This window comes from Danio rerio, chromosome 15 (genome assembly GCF_052040795.2).
Source record: "Danio rerio strain M-AB ecotype USA chromosome 15, GRCz13ab, whole genome shotgun sequence".
NCBI classification, from domain to species: domain Eukaryota; kingdom Metazoa; phylum Chordata; class Actinopteri; order Cypriniformes; family Danionidae; genus Danio; species Danio rerio.
The window spans coordinates 21,894,975-21,907,125 of NC_141035.1; the positions used below are offsets into that span (position 1 = coordinate 21,894,975).

A 12,151-nucleotide genomic window follows, 5' to 3' on the forward strand; every position below is an offset into this window, starting at 1 on the left:
TTATAAATGAGGTTGTTTTTAGTGTAATAAGTTCATTATAAAATGTAATGTAAAATATACACTGTATTAGTTAATATAATGCAACATTTTTTAGTTATTTTAATTTTACTTTTTTTAATATTAATAAACAAATAAGAAAATGACATATGGTGACTATATTAACCCCACCCCCTTAAAGACACTTCTCATTTGTATTTCATTTGAAGCGTTTGATCTGAACCACTCTCTAGCAGAGCTGTGATAAAAACAAAATGCAATTGGCTTTTTTTAAAGGGAAGGAGCTACTCTATGTCTTGCCTTCTTCCCGTTAGAAACTCTGATTAATGCAGATAAGAAACAACATAAAAAGCATGGTTCATGTCAAATTTTGTTGCTGATTTGAAAAAATTAGTCCTTTAAAAGTGAGTGTGGCGAACAGTATTTGAGATTTCAGGATTTCCCCATTCAAGTTGATAAGCCTTTCCAAAAAAGCTGACTGGCAACAAACAAAGCCAACAAACCTTTTTTTCTTCACAGCCATAAAACTACAATTTGCTATTAGTTAGTTGGTTGCAGGTGGAATTAAATGAGATTTTAGTCAAAATTTATTTTAATGTCCAATTTACACTATTAACAAACCCTCAATTAAAATTTTTAGGTCAATAAACTACTAATTAGCTGCTTAATAATAGTTAGTAAGTTAGTGGATGTGTTTAGGTATTGGATAGAATTAAGGATAAAAAATAAAAGTATACTTTTTAAGTGCTAATAAACCATTTGGATATTATTAATACACTGTTAGACATTTCTGTAAATTACACAGTTATTTACTGTATTTCACCCAGTGTAATACTGCAAATTCCTTTTACGGTAAATAACTGTATTTACCGTTGCATTATGGGAATTTAGTGTGACGTCGAACAACATATACAGCGATGTACTGTATTTGTAAAAATTCGTGTATTATACTGTATTTTCCACAACTGCTTCAACGCCACCTTGCGGCGATTCGACTACTCTGCACCACATTTTGCCTGAGGACCCTGGAGCAATTCTGGAGGACAATTTATTAGTGTGCCTGAAGAACATACTGGATTTAACAAACTTTACTCTGGTAAGCTGAGGCAGTGTTTCATTTTACAGAATGTTTTGTGGACGAGAATAAAACAAAGTAAAGTATAAAGTTGGCTATTATTATTTTCTCTGGCTTGGCGTTATTTCGCCCATTTGAGAAATATATAATCTATTAAGATGTTACCTTTATTTAATTTATTACATTAACACTACTATTACTTTAAATAAGACTGTTTATGACTATTAGCCATTGTTCTCGTCATATCTTTTTATTTATTTACATAGGAACCGGTGTTGCAGCGGGTTTTGGTTTAGGAGGGAACCAGAGGTATGCAGACAGTTTTGGAGGACACTTAGCACGAGACAACGGTCCGGCAGAGAGTGTTTTCCCCCAGAAGAATATGAATGAAAGACCAACAAATAATCCAGGTAAAAGCGCGTCTGTCTGTGCTGACAACACTCGACATTGATTTGAGCACCTCTATTAGCATTTGTTTGCTCGGCAACATTGGCTGAAGCGATCTTAAAATGGTAACGTTAATGTTAACTGTTAGCTAAACTGAGCTAAGTTTATACTGAATTGGACTCAAACTCATTTTAACGTGCAACGTTTAACTTATATTGATTTATACTATATATATTAGATGTTGTGAACTTATTTTTCTCTGGTTTAGAGTAACTTATAACGTTAGCTTGAGAAAATAACATCGCGACGTAACCTATAAGAACGTTAACGTAAATCTATAACGTTACAATATGCATAGAGGTAAAGTTGGTTTTATATTCGCACATTCGTTCATTTAGAAGACTATACTGTTTACCATGTTACTTTGAATATTCGATCAGAATTAGCATGCCAGTATGACTTGAAATCAACATTAACACTGTTTATTTGACCGTGAGCATGTTGTACTTTGATAGTCATTAGCTGCTAAAATGATTTCGCTATTTAGAGTTTGCAAATAATACTTTTATGAAATTAAATTATTAAGGGGGAAGTCTGAATCTGCTAATATAAAACCAATTTTACCTCTATGCATTATGCTAATAACCACCTTTTTGCTATTTATTGTTTGCTAATTATTTTTTTATCACAACTCTTGACATTTGGTTTAACATAATTGTTACCATTATATTTTTTTCTGTTTAGATATGGCACTGGCACAGCAGCAGGTTTTGTCTGAAGAAACAAACAGCATTTCAGAGGAACATCTTGATCAGCACAGCCTTTTGCTTAAAAAATAAGCAAGACCAGTAAGCAACCAAGGTAAACAAATAAAAAAAGTTGTGTGGAGGTTGTGGATTGTAGCATGGTATTCTTATCTGTATTTTTGGCTTTTTTATGGTCTTAATATAGAATATTGGGAGCCTGCCTGTGCAAACTGGACCTCATACAACAGTAAGTACTGTACATCTATTTGTTTCTCAATATAGTAACGTTACTTTTAATACAAAATGTGTCACATGTTTAGTTGCTAGCTAAATAAAAAAATTAAAACCTAAAAAATAAAACCTAAAATAAAACCTTGTTAGGGAAAAAAATAAACAGGACATTCTGGTTAGTTATCTTTTAAACATGGTAGTGAGCAGGTTATGAGCAGGAGCCAGTTGCTCAGTACCAGCTGAAAACTACCCCAACCTAGCTGCCATGCTTCAAAATAATTAACCAGTATATGATTTATTTTTTTTAAACAAGCTTCTTCTATGCTTATGTTAGTCTGTTTGTCCTTATCCAGAGTTCTTCATAATCCTGGACTGGGCCAAATCCTGACCAGATGCTGTGGTGGTCATGGAGGAGTGAATCCTAAAAGACACACGTGATCAATGAGTTTCCGCATTGATCCAATGGGCCAGCCTGACCACCCGCTGGTGAACTTTCAAGCCTCTGGTGCCTAGACTGCGGCCTTGCACAAGTTTGGCTAGAGGAGAACTGGTCGTGCCCAACTGAGCCTGGTATCTCTCAAGGGATTTTATTCTACACTTTCGTCAGTTGGTGAAGTTTGTTCCATGCCACTGGATCACTTGGCTACAATTGGTGGAACGGTGGATTTGCTCTTCAGTGTTTGGACTTTCAGCAGTGACATTTACTGCTTCAATTATGAAAACTGGACTGAAGCAGCTTCAATTTATAAGAACTTCTATGTTAAGCTGCTTTGACATCATTGATCTACATTGTAAAAGTGCAATAGAAATAAAGATGAATTGCATTTGAACATGTGAATTCAGACCTTGTTGAGCATTTGACACCAGAACTAGTAATATTTTAAAGTTGGGTTGTTTCTGAGTCGGCTAATAGTTACAAATATTTATTTTTCCAACAATATGCAATTCAGAAGTTTAAATTTTTATTGTACATGTATGTTCTAGTGCTTTGTGTGATTTATTTATTTTTAATGTGTTGATTTTATTGCTTAATGTAATTTTCACACATTTTCCTTAAATGCTTTAAGCATTATTAATGTTTTAAAGAATGGAATATTTTGTAATTGTGTCTGGTTTAATGTCAGTAGTACTTAGTACAATTGGTTTTTTTTTCTCAACAATATGCAGGTCAGACACTTAAATTAGTTTTGTACATGTATGTTAATGTGCTTTGTCATTTTCAATGTTTTTTTTTCTTAAAATAAAATATTTTGAATGATTGAAATGTAATGTTTTTACACATTTTTAAGCTTGTTTTAAGCATCTCCAATGTTTTAAATAAAGAGTGTTTATTTTGTTAATATTTTGTAATTATGTCTTTTTTAGATCTATAGTATTAAAATAATATTAATAAAATTATATTATAAAATATTTAGGACAAAATTAAAAGGTTTACAGTAGCTAACTGTTAACTTAGGTTTTTACAGTAGTTAACCATTTTCAGACACTACGGTAACATGCTGTAAACGGATTTACAGTTGTATACTGTAAATCTAAAATACAGTAACTTACTGGCAACAGTGTTGCCAGTAAGTTACTGTAAAAACCCTTTGAAATGTCTAACAGTGTAGGCAAGTAATAAGCCAGTAGTAAATGGTGTGAATTGTTACTTAAACTAATATGTTACTGGTGGCTTATAGATGATAGATAGATAGATAGATAGATAGATAGATAGATAGATAGATAGATAGATAGATAGATAGATAGATAGATAGATAGATAGATAGATAGATAGATAGATAGATAGATAGATAGATAGATAGATAGATAGATAGATAGATTGATTGATTGATTGATTGATTGATTGATTGATTGATTGATTGATTGATTGATTGATTGATTGATTGATTGATCAATTCATGGCCCAATTTAAGACAGCATATTATGGCACAACCATTTTCTGATGGAAACCATGGCAGCAGACCTAGACCAAGACCACAAGAGAGTACACTGCTCATTTCTGGAGCTAGAGCATAAAGGCTGTTTTTGTTGGGTCTACCACACATATTACTCACAGCAGCAGCAGCCAGTCATGAGTGGAAGGAGATAGTCACATCCTCCTCCACTCCTCACAGCTCTGATTTACTGCTGATATTAGAAATGAATATGAAATCAAGCCGCGATTAGTCCTACTCCACCCCCAAAAGCAGACATCCATTAAATACAAATGGGGGAGGGGAAGACAGCACAGCGGAAGAAAGAGAGAGAGAGAGAGAGAGAGAGAGAGAGAGAGAGAGAGAGAGAGAGAGAGAGAAACTAGGAAAATATGCATGTCAGGTCTGTCCTGCAGTGTATGCAGAGTCTCAGGAGAAGCCGAGTTCAACCATTCACATACAGTAGGAAGATATATGCAATATCATATTCATTCCTTATAGAGCCAAGAACATAAGAGCCCACACCCAGTGTAAATGAAAAAACTTAAGAGAAAAAAAACTCTTGGTTACACTCTATTTTAAGGTGCGATTATTTCTATTAACACACCATTGACTATGACTTTTAGCACAGTATACTACTAATTTGCTGCTTATTACAGTTTTTTTCTGATTGCTTAAAACCAGTTAAACTCCGCTGCTATTTTGGGATTTCCACCTGGATTTTGCCTACCCAAATTTAAAAGCTTCCCAAATCCACATGCAGAGGTGTAAATGCAAAAATGTGGGATAATTTTAAAGAAAACACTTTGAATTTTCGTAAAACACAAATGAAAGTGTTTAAAATATCTGTATATGTTGTCTGTGTTATAGTAAACACTTAAAAAAGAGGCGCTTTTTGTATTTTTTTTTATAAACTAAAATTTGAAAGTGTACCTTTTAGGTTCTGTGTGGTCTAGCGTGCTGTAATTAGTTTGGTTGATTCCTGCACATATCTGTAATTTTAGAATAAAAGTAAAATGTCTCTACCATAATCTATGCAAAAGTTATTGTATTCCAACTGATGAGAGGTGCTATACAAGCCACAGGGACCTATCATTGTTTTCATTTTTCAATATTCTTTTGTTTGATCAAACATAATTCACTGAGTTTGGACCACATCAGACATATAAAAGGATTACTTATGCACATCACCTCAAAAACAGAGGAGAATGGCCCTGAAGCACACAGCAAAAGGTACGAGATGACAGCTGTCTGTGCTATCTGGGGCTACCTATTGATCATAAAAGTATTGTTTTCACTTCTGCGCCATGGAAACACCGCGATTTACTCGACAACTGTTTAATATGTGAATATAATTCAGTAATAAAGAATGCTAGAACCGTATGAGTACCGGCAAGAGCTTTCATTTGAGCTATAACTTGTACATGTGTCATATATGAACCATACAAAAAATATGAAAATAAACCAATGTTTAAAACCCAGTTTGGGTATGCAATATTTGTAAATATAGGATGAATTCTGACCATTTTTTTTCTGCAATAGAAGGATGTGAATACTTCCATGCTGTCTACTATCTTTTTGCAGTCTATGTGAGATACTGATGGATGAAAGAGCTGAAGGCGCGACAGAGTAATCAATGGCAGCCAATCATGTCATAGTATATTTTGAAGAACAAAATTACCATCAAATCACATTTCCATATCGATCAAGTTGCAGTTTGCAAGTGGAACGTTGCAGGGCGGGACCTGCGGTTTCATTGTCAGTGACAGAGTGCCCACAGGAGATGAATTTAAATTTGGACACAAAAGTGAACGTACTGTAGTTCAAGTGAAATAAAATCATGCATAACCATTGGAGGGAATGTCGAACGAAACAGTACTACTTAGCTGAACTAAACATCCTGCACACTTTTATATTTTATCTGATGAAAGCCATTCAGTATCACTAATAGCTCTTTTCCACTGCTCTATTGTTCGGTAGAGTGCAGAACGATATGCATTTATTTCCATACCCGCTATCAAAACTACAAAAATAGTCAACCACACCACTTTTTGGGTACCTTTATGTATAGAAAAGCAGTACTGTGCCAAAAGTGTGCCAGCAGCTAAAATCAATGTCCACACAATTTTTAATGCACACTTTCAGACATAATGTTTTACTGCATACTTTGGTCAACTCTGATGGTCATATTTTTTAATGCCAGTTTGCACTGATGCAAGCTGTTAGTACCTATGTTCCAGACATTATTTAAAATAATAAACTTTACATGGCTCACCGTTAACAGTAAGGTGAACCCAGCTGCCGTTGTGGAAGGTGTCGTACTGTTGCTCCAGCATGAGGACCCTGCACTCGTACCAGCCCTGGTCTTCAGAGCGCACCTGCTCGATCTGCAGAGATGCTTTGCCATGCAGGCTGGCTCTCCCTGAAAGCAAAAAAGCAAAGCAGAGCAGAGTGAGACTGCTGCAATGGATTCACTGCAGTCAATGACAGGCAGGCATGCACAAACACAGTCTTCACATTTTTATACATGTGCTGATTATAGTCTGAGTAAATTCAAATGCATCACTACCTTAATTTAAAAGCATGTACACATTTAGAGAATACAAATTTTAATGTTTGGATGGATGTAGTCGGTTCATTCCACAGTGGCCACCTCTGAAATAGGGACTAAGCCGAAGGAAAATGAATGAATGAAGATGGATGTAGGATTAATTCAGGGTCAGGGTTAAGAAATCTAATCATTACTTTTATTTAAAAAGCATGTACGTTTAGAGAATAAAACATGTAGGTTTAGATGGATGTAAGGTTAGGTTAGGGTTAGGGTTAAGAAATGTAATCATTGCTTTTATTTAAAAAGCATGTACTGTACATGTTTAGAGAATACAATAACTATGTTTAGATCATAGATGCCCAAATTAGGGCCCTCGGGCCAAAGTTGGCCCATAGTAACCTTTTATTTGGCCTGCTGTCCCATCAGAGAAGAGAGGGAGAATTTTGGCTAGGGTTCAGGTAATGCCTTTAATACACATTGTCATTTCTAAGTTAACGTAACCTTTCATTTGTTTGTTTTAATTTAAGCTACAAAAAAACGTTGATTAAAAGTTTCATTTATATGTTGTAAATGATTATTATAATTTTTTAATGACCATCAACATATCCTTAATGGATACACTACAACTCATGTGAGCAAAAGCAGGCAAAGGCAGGTGCAGCTTGATTAGTGTATTCAGCATTAAACTCCATTGTGTTCTAAATAGAATTCCTATGTTTGCATTTTAATAGGTTAATTATAACGTGTAAAAAAATATAGAGTGCATTACTAATTCTGATTAAAAATACATGTTTTCTATAAATTTTGAAATAAAATATAACAGTATCTATGGCAATTTTGTTATTTATACAACAGTTCTCTCTGGTTCTTGAATCTGATTGGCTGATAGCCATGCGATATTCTGCCAGTACCAGCACTCGATAAGCCTCTTCACCCTTCACCCTTGTATTACTCCACCCACATACAGCAACAAGCAGAGGACACACTACTGTTTGACAAATATTGCTGCTGTTGGGCAACATAATGTACTCTTGAGGCTTTTTTAGTAAAGAATGTAGTTATTTAGATTTCCACTATGCAGTTTATTTTTAAAGACAGTGCCTATTTTAAAATATTTATAATTATGTAATGTAATGTAAATGTAATGTAATGTGTATTTATATAGCGCATTTATTGTGTATGGCCATACACCCAAAGCGCTTTACAATCATGGGGGGGGGGGTCTCTCCACACCACCACCAGTGTGCAGCATCCACTTGGATGATGTGACGGCTGCCACAGGACAATGGCGCCAGTGCGCTCATCACACACCAGCTATTGGTGAAGTGAAGTGACAGTGATAGAGCCAATTCGGTGGATGGGGATGATTGGGAGGTCATGATCGTAAGGGCCGATAGAGAGACTTTGGCCAGGACACCGGGGTTACACCCCTGCTCTTTTTGTATTTACATTGCTATAACATTGTAATGTGTAATTACAGTATTTTTGTATTTAGATGTAAATATATGCAGCAGATATGTAAATACAAATTTTTTGGGATGTAGATACTTTGTAATAACAGTGTAAATACAATGCTATAACCAATGTTTTAACATTGTAAAAACATGGTTAAAACAGTGTAATTACTTGGTTGTAACTTTGTAAAAACGTTTAATTACTACATTGTAATAACAATGTAATTACATTGTTAAAAAATCATAATGTAATTGCTAACATCTATCTAAGATGTAGTTACTGTTGTTAAATTGCAATTACTATGACAATACAAGTAATTACGTTCTAGTTCCAGCCAAGATAATATTTATAAATGTAAATATTTCTTTGTATAGTGCATGTACAGTGTTTGTTTATTTATAGTTGTATACAAAAATATACACAGTACACATGCAATTACAAACTTATTTACTATGCCATTACATTGTAACTACATTTCTATTGTAAATACATCCAAGATAATGTGTATGAACTCAAATGTTTCTTTGTACAGTATTTATGTATACAGCAGATTTGTAATTACAAACTTTTATTTTGGATGTAATTACTGTTTAATAATATTGTAATTACGTGTTACAACATAGTAATAACATTGTGTTTACAGCATTGTGATATTGTAATTACATTGTTATAACATTGTTACGACATTGTTATTACTACATTGTTATTACTACATTGTTAACACTGTAATATGTAATTAAAAACATTTATCTTGGATGTAACTACTTTGTAGTATCATTGTAATTACAAGGTTACACTGTAACACTGTAGTAACAAAATTGTTATAACATTGTAATTACATGGTTATAACACCGTAATAACATTGTAACTGCCACATTGTTATAACATTGCAATTACATTGTTATAACATTGTAATAAGTAATTACACACATTTATCTTAGATTTAATTATCAAGTTGTTACATTGCATAGCATATAAACATATTTAAAGCATATATGTAATTACAAGATTTTATGTTGTGTGCATTTACTGTGCTGTTACATTGCAATTACTATTCTATTACATTTCTATAACATTGTAATAACTTTCGAGATAATATTTATGAATGTTTCTTTGTATATTTCATGTACAGTATTTGTAAATTTGTATGCAAATATACAAAGCAAATATGTAATTACATACTTTGTAGTAACATTGTAAATACATGGTTATAACATTGCAATAACATTGGCATTACTACATTGTTATAACATTGTAACTACATGGTTATAACACCATAATAACATTGTAAATAGTGCATTGTAATTACATGGGTGTAACACCGTTAAAACATTGTAATTACTACATTGTTATAAAATCGTGATATGTAATTACATATATCTTGGATGTAAATACTAAGTCGTTACATTGTAACTACTTTAACAACAATGTAATTACATTGTAGTTACATCCAAGATAATATTTATAAATTAAAATACAAATACAAACTTGCGTGTTTTTGAAGTGCAAGAGCACAAATTTTAAAGAAAATGTGTCTGTTTTCTCATTTCCGAAAAGTACGCTTTTTTTCTAACCACCCCGGGGACGTCAGAGAAGGCACTAATCTGACAGGCGTGCACTGTTTACAGTGAGACAGAGTAGCTTATTGCAGGAACGGTTGTTAGTTTTGATGTAATTTATCATCATCGTGGTATATTATTACCTTTATGGAAACTGCACAAACTCCATGATCAATACTAGCTTTCCTATTGCCAGATAAGATTTTGTTATCTTACATATTTGTCTGTAAGCCAACACGGGTCTCACCATGAACCTGCTCTGTTCTCCTCACTATACAGTTCAATTACACTTCTCTGACTGCTGTTCTGTGTACAGGTCCGTCCACAGGCTTATAATTGTATAGCTGTGGTCTGTTGTTTGTGTGAATCTCTCAGAATGTCTTATATCAGCAGTTTTGCAAATGCAGAAGTTAATTTCCGTGACTAAAAACGACTCCAGATGGCTTAATAATAAACTTTAACGTATATTTTAAAGAAAATCTAGTTCCTACTTTACTTTTACGCACATTGACTCACTGGGGTGTCTAACCTACAATCTCCTCTTTCAATGTTTCTTTGTATATTTCATGTACAGCATTTGTTTATATGTAAATATACGCAGCAGATTTGTAATTAAAAACTTTTATTTTGGATGTAGTTACTATATATAAACATTTTACTTACAATGTTATACCAATTTAATAGCATTGTCATTTCTGCATGGTTAAAACATTGTAATCACATGGTTATAACTTTGTAATGGCATTGTAATTACAACATTGTTATAGCATTGTAATTACATTGTTAATTAATTGTAATATGTCATTACAAACATTTATCTAAGATGTAATTACTTAAGTTGTTAAGCTGTTACATTGCAATTACTATGACAATACATGTAATTACATTGTAGTTCCATCCAAGATAACATTTATACATGTAAATATTTTGTATAGTGCATGTAAAGTATTTTGTTTATTTGTAGTTTTATATAAAAATATACACAGTAAACATGTAATTACAAACTTATTTACTATACAATTACATTGTAACTACATTGCTATTGCATTGTAAATACATCTAAAATAATATGTATGAACCTAAATGTTTTTTGTATATTTCATGTACAGTATTTATGTATACAGCAGATTTGTAATAACAAACTTTTATTTTGAATGTAATTACTATGTAGTAATATTGTAATTATGTGGCTAAAACATAGTAATAACATTGGAATTACTACATTTTGGTAATATTGTAGTTACATTGTTATAACATTGTTATAACATTGTTATGACATTGTTATTACTACATTGTTATAACATTGTAACATGAAATTACAAACATTTATCTCGGATGTAACTATTTTCAAGGAACATTGTAAATACATGGTTAAAACACTGTAATAACATTGTAAGAACAACATTGTTATAACATTGTAATTACATGGTTATAACATCATAATAACATTGTTATTATTATATTGTGATAATATTGCAATTACATTGTTATATTGTTGTTATGACATTGTAATTACATTGCTATAACGTTGTAATATGTTATTACACATTTATCTTGGATGTAATTATCAAGGCATTACATTGTAATTAATATGACAATACATGAAATTACATTGTTGTTACATTTAAGATCAAATTTGTACATGTAAATATTTCTTTGTATAATGCATGCACAGTATTTTAGTTGTATATGTAAATATACAAAGCACACATGTAATTACAATATTTTATATTGTGTGCAATTACTGTGCTGTTACATTGTAATTACTATGTTTTTACACTGCTATTACATTGTAATAACTTCCGAGATAATATTTATAAACATGTTTCTTTGTATATTTCGAGTACGGTTGTTCAGTATTTATGTTAATATAGACAGTACATATGTCATTAAAACTTTTATTTTGAATGTAATGACATTGGTATAAAATTGTTATAAAATTGTAATTACATCTGAGATGTAATTACCTTGTTATAACAAATACATCTGCGATATAACGTAATTAAAAACTTGTGTTGTGTGCAATTACTGTGTTGTTGCATTATAACTACTGTCATTACACTGTAATTACAATGTAGTTACATTCAATATAATATGCATGAACTTAACTGTTCATTTGTATATTTCATGTACAGTATTTGTGTATTTATTTGTTAATATACGCAGTAGATATGTAATTACAAACTATTATTTAGGATGTAATTACTATGTAATAACATTATTATTACTACATTAGT

At 32.3% G+C, this 12,151-nt stretch overlaps 1 protein-coding gene and 1 long non-coding RNA gene across 41 annotated transcripts in view; one reads left to right on the forward strand and one right to left on the reverse strand.

The window, feature by feature from the left end:
* The window catches only part of igsf9ba (immunoglobulin superfamily, member 9Ba), a 118,728-nt gene that overhangs the window by 70,949 nt on the left and 35,628 nt on the right, over nt 1-12,151 (reverse strand). For all 40 annotated transcript variants that reach the window (XR_015509292.1, XR_015509291.1, XR_015509290.1 and 37 more), the window contains exon 3: nt 6,625-6,771. Coding sequence is in view for 4 of the 40 variants with exons in the window: in XM_087283982.1 (XP_087140108.1) it covers nt 6,625-6,771 (147 nt within the window). In the remaining 36 variants the exon portion in view is untranslated. The remainder of the gene's footprint in view (nt 1-6,624; nt 6,772-12,151) is intronic.
* Nucleotides 1,038-2,320, forward strand: LOC147840612 (uncharacterized). Its single transcript, XR_015509326.1, has 3 exons — nt 1,038-1,093; nt 1,339-1,482; nt 2,204-2,320. It is a non-coding gene; the product is annotated as an uncharacterized LOC147840612 (long non-coding RNA).